The 19,012-nt window shown below is 43.0% G+C and overlaps 1 protein-coding gene across 1 annotated transcript; it reads left to right on the top strand.

Moving 5' to 3' along the window:
* The first annotated feature begins 10,573 nt into the window (after positions 1-10,573).
* On the top strand, positions 10,574-18,613 carry LOC109905221 (RE1-silencing transcription factor-like). The gene is made up of 4 exons (XM_020502483.2): positions 10,574-10,838; positions 12,415-13,322; positions 13,425-13,508; positions 13,854-18,613. The coding sequence occupies exons 2-4, from the start codon at positions 12,431-12,433 to the stop codon at positions 15,986-15,988; spliced, it is 3,111 nt and encodes a 1,036-aa protein (XP_020358072.1). The 5' UTR covers positions 10,574-10,838; positions 12,415-12,430; the 3' UTR covers positions 15,989-18,613.
* Positions 18,614-19,012: the final 399 nt, after the last annotated feature.

Below are 19,012 nucleotides of genomic sequence, written 5' to 3'. Positions count from 1 at the left end.
TCAATCACGTTACCTTTTGTAAGGCATTTTTTTAAAAATTGCACTACAAACTAACATCTATACACCCCTATTACATACCACCAACTAAGCCTCCATCTATATACCTGTATTACGTACCACCAACTAACACCTATATACCACTATTACATACCACCAACAAACCCTCTACCTATATACCACTATTACATATAGATATAATAATGGCGCCGGAGGGTTTGATGCCATTTTACAAGTTACTAACCAATTGTGCTATTTTGTGTGTTTTTTCACATTGTTTGTAACTTATTTTGACCATGATGTTGCTAATACCATCTCTTATGACCGAAAAGAACAGCTACATCCGGTAAGACGAAGGGTGGTAGAGTGTGTCTATTTGTCAATAACAGCTGGTGCGTGATGTCTAATATTAAGGAAGTATTGAGGTATTGCTCACCTGAGTACGTAATGATAAGCTGTAGACCACACTATCTACCAAGAGAGTTTTCATCTATTTTTCGTAGCCATATATTTACCACCACAAACCGATGCTGGCACTAAGACCGCACTGAACAGGCTGTATGAGCAAACAAGAAAATGCTCATCCAGAAGTGGCGCTCCCTGTGGCCGGGTACTTAAATGCAGGCAAACTTAAATCCATTTTAGCTCATTTCGACCAGCATGTCACATGTGCAACCAGAGTATTTTTTTTTTTTTTAACTCTACACCACCTTTACTCCACACACAAAGACGCATACAAAGCTCTCCCTCGCCCTCCATTTGGCAAATCTGACCATAATTATATCCTCTGATTCCTGCTTACAAGCAAAAACTAAAGCAGGAAGTACCAGTGACTCGCTCAATACAGAAGTAGCCAGAAAACACGGATGCTACGCTACAGGACTGTTTTGCTAACACAGACTGGAAAATGTTCCGACATTCATCCAATGGCATTGAGGAGTATACCACCTCAGTCACCGGCTTCATCAATAAGTGCATCAACGACGTCATCCCCACATTGACCGTACGTACATATCCCAACCAGAAGCCATGGATTACAGGCAACATATGTACCGAACTAAACGCTAGAGCTGCCGCTTTCAAGGAGCGGAACACTAATCTGGATGCATTTAAGAAATCCTGCTATGCCCTCAGATGAACCATCAAACAGGCAAAGCGTCAATACAGGACTAAGATTGAGTCCTACTACACCGGCTCTGACACACGTCGGATGTGGCAGGGCTTGCAAACTATTAAACTACAAAGTGAAACCCAGCCGCAAGCTGCCCAGTGACGCGAGCCTACCAGACGGGCTAAATTCCTTTCATGCTCGCTTCGAGGCAGGCAACACTGAAGCATGAATGAGAGCACCAGCTGTTCCAGACAACTGTGTGATCACGCTCTCCGTAGCCAATGTGAGCAAGACAATTAAAAAGGTCATCATTCACAAGGACGCAGGGCCAGACGGATTACCAGGACGTGAACTCCAAGCATGCGCAGACCAACTGACAAGGGTCTTCACTGACATTTTCAACCTCTCCCTGACTGAGTACATAAAACCTACATGTTTCAAGCAGACCACCATAGTCCCTATGCCCAAGAAAGCGAAGGTAACCTGCCTAAATGACTACCATCCCGTAGCACTCACGTCGGTTGCCATGAAGTGCTTTGAAAGGCTGGTCATGTCTCACATCAACATCATCATCCCGGAAACCCTTGACCCACTCCAATTCGCATTCCGCCCCAACAGATCCACAGATGACTCAATCTCAATCGTACTACCTGGACTTCTTGACGGGCCGCCCCAGGTGGAAAGGGTAGGTAACAACACATCCGCCACGCTAATCCTCAACACGTGGGCCCTCAGGGGTGCGTGCCCAGCCCCCTCATGTACTCCCTGTTCACCCACGACTGCATGGCTGAGCACGACTCCAACACCATCATTAAGTTTGCTGATGACACAACAGTGGTAGGCCTGATCATCCACATCAATGAGACAGCCTATAGGGAGGTCAGAGACCTGGCAGTGTGGTGCCATGACAACAACCTCTCCCTAAACGTGAGCAAGACAAAGGAGTTGATCATGGACTACAGGAAAAGGAGGGCAGAACACGCACCCATTCATATCAACAATGGCACAACAATGCCTTTTCCCCCTCAGGAGACTGAAAAGATTTGGCATGGGTCCCCAGATCCTCAAAAAATTCTACAGCTGCACCATCGAGAGCATCATGACCAGTTGCATCACCACCTGGTATGGCAACTGCTCGGCATCCGACCATAAGCCGCTACAGAGGGTAGTGCATACAGCCCAGTACATCGCTGGGGCAAAGCTTCTTGCCATCTAGGACTTATATACTAGGCGGTGTAAGAGGAAGGCCGAAAAATGTTTAAAAGACTCCAGTCACCCAAGTCATAGACTGTTCTATCTGATACCACATGGCAAGCGGAATCGAAGCACCAAGTCTAGGTGTCATGTTCGTCAGATATAGAGGAGACCAAGGCGCAGCGTGATGAGAATACATTCTTCTTTTAATAAACAAAGAACACTTAACAAACTATACAAAACAAACATGAAGCTATATAACACAAGTGCTGACAGGCAACTATACATAGACAATAACCCACAAAATACCCAATGAATATGGCTACCTAAATATGGTCCCCAATCAGAGACAACGATAAACAGCTGCCTCTGATGGAGAACCAATCTAGGCAACCATAGACATATAAACCCCTAGACATACAAAAAACCCTAGACATACAAGGGAGGGTCTGGGTGGTCATCTAACTTTGGTGGCGGCTCTGGCTCTGGACGCCGCCCCCCTTCTTTACATTAAGCCCTCCGACCCTTGTAGCACTGACCCGTGGATCATCGCCGAAGGCTCATTACTCCGGATCATCGCTGGCGACCCGGACTGGTGACCGTCGCTGCATGGATCATCACCAGAGGCCCCGGGCTGGGGATCGTCGCTGGAGTCCCCGGACAGGGTACTGTCGCCGGATGCTCTGGACTGGGTACTGTCGCCGGACGCTCTGGACTGGGTACTGTCGCCGGACGCTCTGGACTGCCGAGGCGCACTGCAGGCCTGGTGCCAGCACTGGTGGTACCGGGCTGGTGACACGCACCTCAGGGCGAGTGTGAGGAGCAGGAACAGGGCGTACATTGGACCATGGTGACGCATTGGAGATCCAGAACATAGAGCTAGCTCAATACGTCCTGGCTGGATGACCATGCGCATCTCTGCATAACACGGTGCCTGACCAGTTACACGCTCCCCACGGTAAGCACGAGGAGTTGGCTCAGGTCTCCTACCTGACTCAGCCAATCTCCTCGTGTGCCGCCACCCAAAATAATACATCTTGGGGCTGCCTCTCGGGCTTCCGTGCTAGCCGTGTACCCTCATATCGTCGCTGTTCCTCCTGTGCTTTCTCCACCTACTTCCATGGCAGGGTCCCAGGTCCAGGATGTCCTCCACTCCTCTTTCTCCCGGGTCCAAGATGTCCACTCCTCTTTGGCACGCTGCTTGGTCCTTCTTTGGTGGGTTATTCTGTCACGTTCGTCGTATAGAGGAGACCTATACGGCACAGCGTGATGAGAATACATTCTTCTTTTAATAAACGAAGAACACTTAACAAACTATACAAAACGAACGTGAAGCTATATAACACAAGTGCTGACAGGCAACTATACATAGACAATAACCCACAAAATACCCAATGAATATGGCTACCTAAATATGGTCCCCAATCAGAGACAACGATAAATAGCTGCCTCTGATTGAGAACAAATCTAGGCAACCATAGACACATAAACCCCTAGACATACAAAAACCTTTTCACACCCTGATCAAACCAAAATAATACAGAAAACAAAGATAACTAAGTTCAGGGTGTGACACTAGGTCCAAAAGGCTCCTTAACAGCTTCTACCCCCATTTGTTTTTACACTGCTGCTACTTGCTGTTTATTATCTATGCAGTCACTTTACCCCTACCTACAGTACATATACAAATTACCGTGACTAACCTAAAGCCCCGCACCGATTCCCCCTGTATATAGCCTCATTTTATTGTGTTACTTAAAAATTAAAAAATAATTTCTTTAGTTTATTTAGTAAATATTTTCTTAACTATAATTTCTTAAAACTGCATTGTTGGTTAAGGGCTTGTAAGTATTAATTTCACAGTAAGGTCTACACCTGTTTTATTCGGCGCATGCGACAAATACAATTTGATTTAATTTGACATACCACCAGCTAACGTCTATATACCACTATTACATACCACCAACTAACCCTATTTCATAACAATAAAAATGACCACACCATTCCACTAGCTTTTATTTCTTTCATCACATTCCCAGTGGGTCAGAAGTTTACATACACTCAAATAGTATTTGGTAGCATTGCCTTTAAATTGTTCAACTTGGGTCAAACATTTCGGCTACCTTCCACAAGCTTCCCACAATAAATTGGGTGAATTTTGTCCCATTCCTCCTGACAGAGATGGTGTAACTGAGTAAGGTTTGTAGGCCTCCTTGCTCACACACGCTTATTCAGTTCTGCCCACAAATGTTCTATAGGACTGAGGTCAGGGCTTTGTGATGGCCACTCCAATACCATGACTTTGTTGTCCTGAAGCCATTTTGCCACAACTTTCGAAGTATGCTTGGGGTCATTGTCCATTTGGAAGACCCATTTGCTACCAAGCTTTAGCTTCCTGACTGATGTCTTGAGATGTTGCTTCAATATATCCACATAATTTTCCATCCTCATGATGCCATCTATTTTGGGAAGTGCACCAGTCCCTCCTGCAGCAAAGCACCCCCACAACATGATGCTGCAACCCCCGTGCTTCACGGTTGGGATGGTGTTCTTTGGCATGCAAGCCTCCCCCTTTTTCCTCCAAACAGAACGATGGTCATTATGACCAAACAGTTATATTTTTGTTTCATCAGACCAGAGGAAATGTCTCCAAAAAGTACAATCTTTGTGCCCATGTGCAGTTGCAAACCATAGTCTGGCTTTTTTATGGCGGTTTTTGAGCAGTGGCTTCTTCCTTGCTGAGCGGCCTTTCAGGTTATGTCGATATAGGACTCGTTTCACTGTGGATATAGATACTTTTGTACCCGTTTCCTCCAGCATCTTCACAAGATCCTTTGCTGTTGTTCTGGGATTGATTTGCACTTTTCACAACAAAGTACGTTCATCTCTAGGAGACAGAACCTTCTCCTTCCTGAGCGGTATGACGGCTGCGTGGTCCCATGGTGTTTATACTTGCGTACTATTGTTTGTACAGATGAACGTGTTACCTTCAGGCATTTGTAAATGGCTCCCAAGGATGAACCAGACTTGTGAAGGTCTACAATTTATTTTCTGTGGTCTTGCCTGATTTCTTTTGATTTTCCCATGATGTCAGGTAAAGAGGCACTGAGTTTGAAGGTAGACCTTGAAATACATCCAGAGGTACACCTCCAATTGACTCAAATTATGTCAATTAGCCTAACAGATTATTCTAAAGCCATGACATAATTTTCTGTAATTTTACAAGCTGTTAAAAGGCACAGTCAACTTAGTGTATGTAAACTTCTGATCCACTGGAATTGTGATACAAGTTAAATAATCTGTCTATAAACAGTTGTTGGAAAAATTACTTGTGTCATGCACAAAGTAGATGTCCTAACCAACTTGCCAAAACTATAGTTTGTTAACAAGAAATGTGTGGAGTGAGTTATAATGTCTCCAACCTAAGTGTCTGTAAACTTCCGACTTCAACTGTACATACCCCAACCAGAAGCCATAGATTACAGGCAACATCCGCACTGAGCTAAAGGGTAGAGCTGTCGCTTTCAAGGAGCGGGACTCTAACCTGTAGGCTTATAAGAAACCCCACTTTGCCCTCAGACGAACCATTAAACAGGCAAAGCATCAATACAGGACTAAGATCGAATCGTACTAAACCGTCTCCAATGCTCGTCAGATAAAAAAAAAAAAAAATCACCTTTATTTAACCAGGTAAGCTAGTTGAGAACAAGTTCTCATTTACAACTGCGACATGGCCATGATAAAGCAAAGCAGTGCGACAGAAACAACAACACAGAGTTACACATGGAATAAACAAGTGTACTGTCAATAACACAATAGAAAAATGGCATGAGGAGGTAAGGCAACAAATAGGCCATAGCAGCAAAGTAATTACAATTTAGCAGATTAACACTGGAGTGATAGATGAGCAGATGATGATGAGCAGATGATGGTGTGTAAGTAGTGATACTGGTGTGCAAAAGATCAGCAAAAGAGCAGCAAAGTAAATAAAATATGGGGATGAGGTAGGTAGATTGGGTGGGCTATTTACAGCTGCAGCGATCAGTTAGCTGCTCAGATAGCTGATGTTTAAAGTTAGTGAGGGAAATGTAAGTCTCCAGCTTCAGCGATTTTTGCAATTTGTTCCAGTCACTGGCAGCAGAGTACTGGAAGGAAAGGCGGACAAAGTAGCTGTTGGCTTTGGGGATGACCAGTGAGATATACCTACTGGAGCGCATGCTACGGGTGGGTGTTGTTATCGTGACCAGTGAGCTGAGATAAGGCAGAGCTTTACCTAGCATAGACTTATAGATGACCTGGAGCCAGTGGGTCTGGCGACGAATATGTAGTGAGGGCCAGCCGACTAGAGCATACAGGTCGCAGTGGTGGGTGGTATAAGGCACTTTGATAACAAAACGGATGGCACTGTGATAGACTACATCCAATTTGCTGAGTAGAGTATTGGAAGCTATTTTGTAGATGACATCGCCGAAGTCAAGGATCGGTAGGATAGTCAGTTTTACTAGGGTAAGTTAGGAGTTGTGAGTGAAGGAGGCTTTTTTTGCGAAATAGAAAGACAATTCTAGATTCGATTTTGGATTGGATATGTTTGATATGAGTCTGGAAGGAGAGTTTACAGTCTAGCCAGACACCTAGGTATTTGTAGTTGTCCACGTATTCTAGGTCAGAACCGTCCAGATTAGTGATGCTAGTCGGGCATTGAACGGTTGAATAGCATGCATTTGGTTTTGCTAGCGTTTAAGAGCAGTTCGAGGCCACAGAAGAGGTGTTGTATGGCATTGGAGCTCGTTTGGAGGTTAGTTAACACAGTGTCCAAAGAAGGGCCAGATGTATACAGAATGGTGTCGTCTGCGTAGAGGTGGATCAGGGAATCACACGCAGCAAGAGCGACATTGTTGATATATACAGAGAAAATAGTCGGCCCGAGAATTTAACCCTGTGATTGACAGAGTCTAAAGCCTTGACCAGGTCGAGACTGCCAAAGGTCCGGACAACAGGCTCTCCGATTTTACACACTGAACTCTATCTGCGAAGTAGTTGGTGAACCAGGCGAGGCAATCATTTGAGAAACCAAGGCTATTGAGTCTGCCGATAAGAATACGGTGATTGACAGAGTCTAAAGCCTTGACCAGGTCGATGAAGATGGCTGCACAGTACTGTCTTTTATCGATGGCGGTTATGATATTGTTTAGTACCTTGAGCATGGCTGAGGTGCACCCATGACCAGCTCAGAAACCGGATTGCACAGCGGAGAAGGTATGGTGGGATTCGAAATGGTCAGTGATCTGTTTATTAACTTGGCTTTCAAAGACTTTAGAAAGGCAGGGCAGGATGGATATAGGTCTGTAACAGTTTGGGTCTAGAGTGAAGAGGGGGATGACCGCAGCAGCTTTCCAATCTTTAGGGATCTCGGACGAAACGAAAGAGAGCTTAAGCAGGGCTTGCAAACTTTTACAGACTACAAAAGGAAGCACAGCCGAGAGCTGCCCAGTGACACGAGCCTACCGGATGAGCTAAATTACTGCTATGCTCGCTTCGAGGCAAGTAACACTGAAACATGCATGAGAGCATCAGCTGTTCCAGACAACTGTGTGATCATGCTCTCTGCAGTCGATGTGAGTAACACTTTTAAACAGGTCAACATTCACAAGGCTGCAGGGCCAGACGGATTACCAGGATGTGTACTCCAAGCATGCGCTGACCAACTGGCAAGTGTCTTCACTGACATTTTCAAACTCTTCCTTTCAAAGACTCCAGCCACCCTAGTGCCTCCGCACATTGACTCTCTACCGGTACCCCCTGTATATAGCCTAGCTATTGTTATTTTACTACTGCTCTTAAATTATTTGTTACTTTAATTTCTTATTTTTTTAGATGTTTTTCATAAAACTGCATTGTTGGTTAAGGGCTTGTATGTAAGTAAGCATTTCACTGTAAGGTCTACACCTGTTGTATTCGGCGCATGTGACAAATACAATTTGATTTGATTTGACCACATGTAATTTATTCTCACTCTCGTCAGGTTCTGAGCCATCAGGGACAGCAGAATATGATTTGTGCCTTCTTCCTCAACACACATCTTCCCACTCCACTCGGCTCTTCTTCTTCCTCGCTGACCATTACCATGTCTATCCGTTCACCTCACTCTTGCCCTGCCTTCATCAGCTGTATTCCTTGCAGAGCACGCACTGATGGTGTTTCTCCAAAACCCAACTTCTGTTCCTTAGCCCAATTTACATGTCTGGCTATTTCTGGACTCTCCATTCTTCCCTTACTGCTAATCAAGTGGCATCTTGCAGGTGAGCAACAGGGAGGAGTATTCTTGTTGTGTTCAAAACAATTGGGAACTGGAAATTGGGAACTGTGAAATCTCCATCTTCCGACCTCAGTGTGTTCAAGACAACTGGGAACTCTGAAAAACGAGCTCTGGCTGGGAAAAATATTTTGAACAGTCATCCAACTCAGAATTCCAAGTCGGGAACTCTGGCCTCTTTCTAGAGCTGCCACTTCCTGACCTGAATATAGATCACTGACGTTATGATTTGACCTCTTATTTTTCAAAGTTCCCAGTTGTCTTGAAAGCACCATTAGCCCTCTGAAGAAGAGTGTGTACATGTAGTTAGGTGACAGGTATAAAAACGTCTGCTTGTAATTGCTACTGGTTGGGTTGGTATCGCTTGACCCTTGGACTGACTGAAGTTGGTCTATCTTTACATGTTCTTTTCTCTTTGACAGAAGCACATAATATACAACTATGATATTCAATTGTCAGTGTAAAAGAATAGCAAAATATGGTAGGAAATATTATAAGGCCAGTGCAGTCAAAATTCCATTGAGGCAGTGTCCCCATGTCAAATATAACGCACAAATGCCACCGAGTGGCAGACGACAATAAAACTATAAAATCCATTGACTTAAAAATAAACATTTTAAATTTTGTATCGAACACAATACAAAAAAAGGAAATGAACTTAATGTAGCCAGGGGTATTACAAGAACATTTACATTTGTCATAAAGTATTTTGGTGCTTAAGGCTTTTTTGTTTTTAAATTTACCAATGATTTCAACATAATGTTACATTTTGTGTTAGCAAAAACATGTGCTTTTTATCTGATGACTGAATAATTCAATCATGACCAGAGGGTTTGTGTCAAATACATTCTTTTACAGGCTCACTCCCCCAAGGAAGCTATGTATGCATCTGGTGTAATTCATGACCTGCAGGCCTTGTGTTGCTAATAACCCTTTCATCAAGATGAAAAGCTGTCTTCATTTTCAACAGACCCATAACTACACATTTGCAAAGACCCAATTTCAAAAGTGAAGGCATGTGTATGCTCAGACGATAGCCTGCTTCCTGGCATGGTGCACAAGGCTTTGGCCCCAACAGACAAAAGTGATTTTTTGTGCAACAGTACACTGTGGACTAGAGAATGCAGTCTGTGTGGGTTGTTTCCATGTTATACTTTTCTTTTGCATTTTGGCCTGGTAGATCCTTTGACATAACTTAACTGCCTTGCTCAGGGGCAGAACAAAATATTTTTACCTTGTCAGCTCGGGGATTCAATCCAGCAACATTTCGTTTACTGGCCCAACGCTCTAATTATATCATATTGGTATGGAAAGAATTCAATCAAACCTATATTGCGGGACTTACGCAACAACTCTTTCCCCATGTTCAGTGTGGGCTATCCCCAGTATACCTGGTAATGAAACACTGAAACATGTCAATTATGATCCTTACTTTTTTTATTGGCAAGACACTGATCTACTAACTACACATTCTGAATGTATATATTACACATAATCTAAACAATGTTTCAGGACAGATTTGAGGAAATAACCAGTCCAGCCAATATTAAAAACACTAATGATTTATTCATAAATCGTTGTACTTTGACTTGTTAAATGTTATTTATATTTAATTCTAATGTTACATGTTTGTATTATTGAGATGTATATAGCAGTAGACACTTTGTAACTAGTTTTTCTCCTCAGTGTAATTGTATTTTTTTTCATAAGAGGAATAAAACATTTTGCAAAATGATAATAACTCACATAATAATGCACATATTTATTAGAAGAACGTACAACAAGATTGCTTTGTTTGACCAATTGGACGTTGTAATTTGGAACGAAGACGCCCCGGGTGGATGCCGCGTTCAAAACAACTGCGAACTCGGAAATCTCCGACTTCCGAATTCAGTGCGTTCAAGACAAAAATTGTTTTGAACGGTCATTCAACTCGGAGTTCCAAGTCGGGTACTCCGGCCTTTTTCTAGAGCTCCGATTTGCCGACCTGATGATCACTGAAGTCATGATTTTACATCGTTTTTCCCTGAAGTTCCCAGATGTCTTGAAAGCACCAAGAAACACCACAGTAGCTCGCGCTGACGTCAGCCAGCCTTCCCTGCGAACAGACGGAGCCAAGGGTGATGTGTAGGAATGTACAGAAACTTCTTCCTTGAACAGTTTGTGTACTAGTACTTCGATAATATTGACCGAATACCGACAGGGAGTGGACACATATATACGGTAAGTTGTATGTAACCAATTAACATATTAACTGCCTATTGTTTTGAATTTGTTAAACAAGCTAACTTTGACGAACAGTTTTGAAAATGGAGGCAGTGTGGGGGTTGCTCATTGGGGTTGCTGAAAGGGAGAGGCGCTGTCCAGGGCTGATTTCAGCACGGAGATCAGGACCATGGCTAACACACGCTGTTCTAAACTTTCGAAGTGTTTACACGCCTAACTTTATTTATGATAGGATTCGTTTTTTAAATAAAACTAATAACATAAACATTATTTCTAAATTGTTCAAGATTATAGAAGTTAACTTTGTATTGTTCGGAGTTTGCGCCTCCGCAAAACTAGTTTTCCGAGTTAAGTTTTGAGGGGCCTTGCTGGACAGCGACATTCTCTGCCTCTGTCGTAGCAAGCTTACATAGCGATATGTGGAATACTATTGTTGATAAAAGTTTGTTTTTTAGTAGCTACAATCGATTAATTTGTTAACCATATGAAATATCATTTTTCTCCATACCCTAACCAATACTGCAACTTTCCACTTGTATTGTTGAGGTCTAGGTCTGGTGGATAGGCTATAACTCAGAAATTTTATTTTTAGTCATCGTATTCTCTTTAGATTATTTTCATACCAGCATGTTACAAAGTATGTCTACTCTACACAGTTGTGTGCTTAGAAAGTAAATATATGTCATGTGTTTAGTAAATATTACCATTTAGGTCTATTTATTTTGTTTGGCGTGGAGATCAAACAACCCAGTGCACAATTGTATTTTTGTATTTCCAGTTCTTATGGTCTCTTCATACTAGTTAGAATGTAGGACAAGCTACTGTAGTTGTTGGGCGCTGTCGACGAAGTTGGTGGTGCTGTTTCAAAATGGCCGAACACACATTTCTGTGCATGCAAACACAGGCCTAGGAGACTGGATTTTACCAAAGCACTGTGTCAAAGTAAAAGTAGGTCCACAATGAAGTTATGAAACATACATTTTGAAGTGGTGGTATATTCTTGTTCGTTTTGTGTTACATTTTTATATATATTTATGAAAAATATGTTTTTCTTTATTACATTTAATAAAGATAAATATAATTTCTTACAAATGAAGAATACATACAACATTGTAATCGGTTATATAGTCACATACCAGTACATCGCATCAATATGCACAGCAGACCGCATGAAGACAAGGAATCAATGTAATGAAGGTGTACTGTAATTGTGTTGGTTTAGCATACTTTCCTTATCTATTCTGACACTTGTATTGAGGACATTTGTGATTTCTTTCTTGGATGCACCATTCCTGGATTATCATAAAAACATCCTGCGCTATAAATTCCAAATAACTGATTCAGAGAAGGTACACTGACATGGTTGGTAGTAGCTTGGACAACTTGCAAGCCATATAATTTTAATGAGTTGGGACCAAGTGTATGTAACATGAGTTGTCTGGTCTTTTGAAGGTCTGTTAAAACGCAAACTCTCTTTGACTACTACTAACATTTTAGTCCTGAAAATTAAAACATATATCTTAATTTTAAAAAATTGATCCATGACCTCCGGTTCTGCTCTCATCACCCACAGCAACAGCCCTGTCAGCATGGCTTCTCAGACGGTGTATCCAATGGGATTGGTCATGTTCTCCACCTCAGTTGGCATGTCCATGGTGGAGGATGCCCAGGGGTTGGCTGAGCTTCCACACAACGAGCTGCCGGCCCCGCAGCTGGTCATGCTCGCCAACGTAGCCTGTGAAAACCCAGCAGAAGGGAAGGAGATGATGGAGCTTCAAACCGTTGGCAGCTACTCCGATAGTGAAGACGAGAACATCATCAGATACAGTTACGATAGCCATGAGAGAGAGATGTGTATTGTCGAATACCCAGAGTCTCCACGGGGTGCCCTTTCCCAGGTTGAGGCGATAGATGAGGAGGAAGAAGGGATTGACCTGTCCAAACCCTCTGACCAGCGCCCTTTTAGCCCTTCCACCCCTACCATCCCTTCTACACCTCTGGGCATGATCGTGGAGTCAGCTAAGAAGAAGAAACCCTTCTTCTGTAAACCCTGCAACTACCAGGCCCAGTGCGAGGAGGAGTTTGTAACCCACATCCAAATCCACAGCGCCAATAGGATGATCGCAGTGAAACGCATGGTGGGGGACAAGGCACGGGAGAAAGAGACGTCGGCGGGACCAGATCAAGAGGCGCAGAGCGGTGATGGTGGGGCCAACAACAAAGGGCTGATCCGCTGTGAGCGCTGCGGCTACAACACCAACCGCTACGACCATTACATGGCTCATCTCAAGCACCACGAGAAGGAGGGCGACGACCAGAGGGTATACAAATGCACCATCTGCACGTATACCACCGTCAGCCAGTACCACTGGAAAAAGCACCTCAGGAACCATTTCCCCAGTAAGCTCTTCACCTGCAACCAGTGCAGCTATTTCTCGGACCGTAAGAACAACTACGTGCAGCATATCCGCACTCACACAGGTATGTCAAATATAACCTTTTCACTCCAAGTATGCACTTAATGGTCAAAGTATGATTTTTTTTTTTTTTACAGTATAGCTAACTCTGGTTTTTCTACTTTAGGGGAGCGTCCTTTTCGATGTCCGTACTGTGAGTACTCAAGCTCCCAGAAGACCCATCTGACCAGGCATATGAGAACACACTCGGGTGAGTGTCTTAACACAGGCTACATGACAAAGAAGCCTGACCGTACATCTTTCTATTATGTGACACAAATAGGATTGATTGTGCATAGATATAGGTCTCTGTTTTGGTTTCCTCTCATAGTCAACTTTTTCTCCTTATGTTGCATTCGCTGGAGCAGATGGTTTTGGATAAGAACGGTAAAGTGGTTTGCAATACGTGCTGTGAGATGCCTAGTGTTCGACTTGTAATTGTTGCTTGTCTCTCCGTATTGTGGTCCATCTTCTCTGCATGAAATGTGTGCCAGTGTTCCCATTGATGTTAAAATGTCTCTAAACTGACCATTTTCCACATTGCTTTTCTTGGCAGGAGAAAGGCCTTTCAAATGTGACCGCTGCAACTACCTGGCTGCCAATCAGCATGAGGTGACACGCCATTCCAGACAGGTTCACAATGGACCCAAGCCCCTGTGCTGCCCCCACTGCCCATACAAGACAGCTGACCGCAGCAACTACAAAAAGCATGTGGAGCTCCACCTCAACCCGCGTCAGTTCCTTTGCCCTGTCTGCAAGTATGCTGCTTCCAAGAAGTGTAACCTACAATATCACATCAAGTCTAGACACCCTGGCTGCCCACAGATCGCAATGGATGTGTCAAAGGTCAAGCTGCGTGTCAAGAAACCTGATTCTGATGAATTCACAGATGAGTACACCATGGTGAATGGAATAGCAAAGTTTGAGCTGTCAGCAATTGATGGTGATGAGGGACCAGAGATCTCTGGAGCTGATAAACAATCAAGCCCTATCAATCTGTCGACCAAGAGCAGCAAACCTAGCCCTGTTCAAGCAGAAGAAGGCATGGCAACAGACAAGACCCCCAAGAAATGTCACAACGCTCCTGTCAAAGAGACCAGGAAGAGCAGCAAAACTAGCCCTGTTCAAGCAGTAGAAAGCATGGCAACGGACAAGACCCCCAAGAAATGTGATATCTCCTCTGTCAAAGAGATACCTAAAAAGGCAAAGGACAAGGCAGAGAAAAAGGTAACACTGAAACGCAAGAGTACAGAGATGAACAGTGAGAATACAAAGCAGAATGTTACCCTGAAGGAGAGTGGGAAGGAGACAGCAGTTGTGGTTGAAATAGCAGGAAATAAAGTTAAGAGAGGTCCCAAAAAACAGATGACTGGGAAAACAAGTGTTCAGCATAAGACCGAAATAAAGGAAAAAGTTCAAAAGGCGGGTTTGGAAGAGGACAGTGTTGAGAAAGACAAATCAGTCAAGGAGAGGTTAGAGAAAGACATGCTAGAGAGGGAGAATATGGAGAAAGCGAAGGAGGAAAACAAGAGGCTGGAGGAGGAGAAAAAAGAGCAGCTGAAGACACTGAATAATGAGAAAGAAGGAAAAGAGAACAAAAATGCAATAAAATCTCAGAAGAGTACTTCCAGAAAAATTGAGAAAGTGATTGAAAAGACTGTTGAAAAAGCTCCCCAAAGTCTGGAAGCACCAGTGAAAAAACAAGGAGCGAAGAGCAAGACAAAGCCAGTGAAGAGAAAAACTACAGAGGCCTTGGACTTATCAATGAAAGTATCTCCTGATGAGTCCTGCACCAACATTAAGGTCAAACGGTTGAAAATCAAGACTGCTGACAAGTTGCAATCAAAAGCCAGTACCCCCCGAAGCAAAACTACTGAGTCTTGCCCAGCGTCCGAGCAGAAGGACCCAGGAAACCAGATGATATACTCGTCTGTAGTGAAAAAGCTGAAAAAGAGCAACAAGAAAAAAGCAAGCCCTGGAGAGACTGAGGCTTCCAGTGAGAACAAGGTGTGTTCCATCATTGAGAACCCGTTCAGCCCCCCTGAAAGCAAAACATGTCCTGCCACAGAGCTTCTGCCAACAGTTGTACAGGAAGAGCAGCAGGCATCTGACCAGGAGACTGTCCCTGCTCTGGATACATATACTGGGCAGAGCCCTGCAGAAGAACGGCCCATAAATGTGGAAAACAATCTTGCACTGCAAAATGTATCCCCAACCGAGGACACAACCCCACGGGCTGAGCAGGCTGAGGTCGCCGACAAAGCAGAGGAAACTCCTACTCCTGAAGGCTTCAGCAGTGCCGACGAGTCCCCATCTCCCATAGAAAGTGACGTCTCTCACGATTTCAGACAGGCACAGGGAGAACCATCAACACCAACAACACCCTCCCTGGAGCTCCCTAGGCCAAGACGAAAGCCTACTGAAACCGAGGAGGACGAGGGCATCCACAGCCATGACGGAGGAAGTGAGATCAGTGACAGCGCCTCGGAAGGCAGTGACGATTCTGGGCTCAACGGGCTGGCGGCAGCCGCTGGTAAACTGGTGAATGACCCTGAAACTCCCACAGAAGAGATTCCGACTCCAACTGAACTCAAGAGTCACATGTGCGTCTTCTGTGACCGTAGCTTCCCCTTGGAGGCGGAATTCCGTCGGCACCTGAATCGGCACCTGGTGAATGTGTATTATCTTTGACAATGCTTCCAAGCCGGACAAGTGAGTGCCTGCAGAGCAGGGAGCTTTGATTCCAGCTGTGTATTTTGCTTGACCCTCTCCCCCTGTTATAAAACATATGTATAGTTGTCTGTGTCAACATATTAACAGTAGATATTCAGTTACCTTGCATTAGTGCTCACGGTTACTGTTGTATAAAATATGAATATTCTATGGTATGCCTAAAATTATCTGACCGTCTTTGTAATACCAGCTTGAGGCAGACTAGTTCATTTGATAATTGGTGTCTGGGCTTTCACATACTGTTTCCCAGACCATTTGACTATAAATTCTACAGTTCTTGTTTTCAAACATAAATCATAGAGGATATGCGAGTTGATGCCATGTGAGGTCCAAAATCTAATATTCATGGTTTGGTATTTGGCTGAGAAATTATGAAAATATGGGATACAATTTTTTTTGCTTCTAAATCTCGTATGGTCATGCAACTAACTAAAAGCTAACCAATCTGTAATAGCATGGTATATACAAGTAACTGCCAAAATAAAGGCGTTGGGCCACCACAAGCTGCTATAACAGCTTCAATGCGTTTTGGCATAGATTCTACAACTGCCTGGAACTCTATTGGAGGGATGGGATGCCATTCTTCCATGAGAAATTCCATCATTTGGTGTTTTTTTGATGGTGGTGAAAAATGTTCTCTCAGATAACATTCCACAATCTCCCATAAGTATTTATTTGGGTTGAGATCTGGTGACTGAGACAAAAACACTTTAAACCCCCTATGCTGCTTTGATACCCCTCTTTCAAAGTCACTGAGATCTCTTCTTCTAGCCATGGTATGGAAAATAAGGGGCAACTGGGCATTTTTATACATGACCCTGACCCTAAACATGATGGCATGTGGATTGCTTAATTAACTCAGGAATCACACTTGTGTGGAAGCACCTGCTTTCAATATACTTTGTGTCTCTCATTTACTCGAGTGGTTCCTTTATTTTGGCAGTTACCTGGATTTTGCAAAAGTGGTTGATATTCAAGAAATCGCTATACCTTTTTTTTTTCACAATCCGGTTGAGTTTTCTACAGAAGAACCCACCAAGAGATGAGTTGTACCCCTTGTTTTAATCCATCAGCCCTGTTGAAGAACAACCGTAAATCGATTATGAAAGGAAGTGTTACACTTTTTCAATGAAGAACCAAAGAAACCCTAGGGAGACAAGATTAGAAGGACCCAGGTGGTCCATGCCAAATAACCCAGAGAATAATGGGGCTCTCACTCCTATTGTGCGAGTCCACTCCAGTGAAGCGACCTGTCTCCGAAATGGGGACGAGGACTGCATGTTCAAAGTCCACCATTTAGGGAGCACTTGACAACTACTTTGATTTCTTTATTTTATTGATAACATCAATAGATTTTTTTTAAAAACATTGTATATATCTTATCAATCTGTACAATGGACTAACTAATCTCTTCATTACAAAAACTTTCTAGGTGTTAATTGCCATGACTCATGACTCTTAGTCGAATTGATGAAATATGAAATGGGGCGAGGTTTCTTTGGGTTCATCTGGCACAAGTGTGTATAGAATTGTTTCTTGCGTTAATGTTTGAATTATGTTGTCACTTTTTGTATATCCAATTTCATTTAGTCATACAAAAAGAAAACTCGTACTACTCATTAACAAATGCACAACTAATGTGGGAGGTAGGGTGTTACTGGCCCTTAATTTGTAGGCCTGTAGAACTTAAGATCAGGATGAAAAGGATACGATGTTGCTATCACTGATAGAGAATGGACCGCTAACATTGAAAACAAGTTGTGAAATGGATGTTTGTGCACACATCTGAAACTTTGCCATTATCAGTTTTGTGTTTGATTTCAGAAAATGTCCAAAGATTTTTTTTTTTACAGTTGAGCCTGTGAAGATACACCAGTAGTTCTACATTCTTTTTTTTGCCTTCGACAATCATTCTTTTCTGGTTTTGTTTTGATGTTTTTGCATATTAACAGTGTAGCTTTGTTAATTGAGTCACATTTTCCTACAGTAAGATGTCTGATTTCAATGATGTTGTTATACTGTCTAACTTTATAACCATTCCTTGGAAGTTTAGGTGTAACTGCTTGATTACTCTGCAGATCGAACCCATCAACTTGATTTCTGCAGTTATCACCCCACTCATCTGTTTTACAGAATTGGGCCTCCAAAGCGTAGCCTGTTTGTGCCATCGGTGATATACTTCTTTCATCTGCATCTAGTTCTGTGTTCTATTGAGGTGATTGGTAGACTTAGCTAATAAAAATGCCATGTATACTCTTAGTAAATTCAGTGCAATATTGTGTTTTGGGTATGATGCCAAAGTGAGAAGGTATAGAAATGTAAAGACTTATGTTTTGAGTTTGACTATTGGAAGGCATAGAATAGTACCAGGGTTCCCTGGAAAACTGGTCGAATTTAGCCAGATGCACTCATCTAGACGGTTAGATTCCGTGTCACTGTAAATGATCTATTTTTTTTGTTCACTTCCTGTATTGTGCTTTTTAGTTGATGGGAAAAGTTGTTCCTTCTTTGTAACCATTTTTCATTCACAATGTGTAATCATATGTACCGTAAAACTTCAATTAAATGCAGTCTCAAATAGCCGCCTGTCCCTTTTAATATTTACGAGGTTACCATGGACACAGTTCTGATATTCCCAGTCATGCGCATTTAAACATTTTTGAATTCGGTCATTGTTAGCCATGGTGCTACCAAAAATAAAACACAATATAAAATCCATGGTGCTGAAGCACAAAATCAGGGGTGTATGATAGGCAGCCTTTGCAAGTCTGATCTGCGATGGATTTGTTATGTTTATACTGGTCGCAAACAGTGTGGATGTCTTTTCAACATTTTATTGAGCAAAAGCTGTGTGCATTAGGGAAATAGAAGCCTGGCTTTAATAAGTGGCGGTTGTGTTGAATTTTTTTTAATTAACACCTGGGCCATTGAAGTTTTAGCCTATACCCGTCATTTACTGTTTTCAGTTAGTGAAGAAATTTA

Source organism: Oncorhynchus kisutch, linkage group LG15 (genome assembly GCF_002021735.2).
Source record: "Oncorhynchus kisutch isolate 150728-3 linkage group LG15, Okis_V2, whole genome shotgun sequence".
Classification (NCBI taxonomy): Eukaryota; Metazoa; Chordata; class Actinopteri; order Salmoniformes; family Salmonidae; genus Oncorhynchus; species Oncorhynchus kisutch.
The sequence above is the reverse complement of the archived record's forward strand: the minus strand, read 5'-3'. Positions and strand labels throughout refer to the sequence as shown.

Bases quoted from the DNA above. Each gene is read 5' to 3' on its own strand.
- LOC109905221 (XM_020502483.2), top strand. From the start codon at position 12,431: ATGGCTTCTCAGACGGTGTATCCAATGGGATTGGTCATGTTCTCCACC. The intron at 13,323-13,424 runs GTATGTCAAATA...TTTCTACTTTAG, and splicing joins GCATATCCGCACTCACACAG to GGGAGCGTCCTTTTCGATGT. The intron at 13,509-13,853 runs GTGAGTGTCTTA...TTTTCTTGGCAG, and splicing joins GCATATGAGAACACACTCGG to GAGAAAGGCCTTTCAAATGT.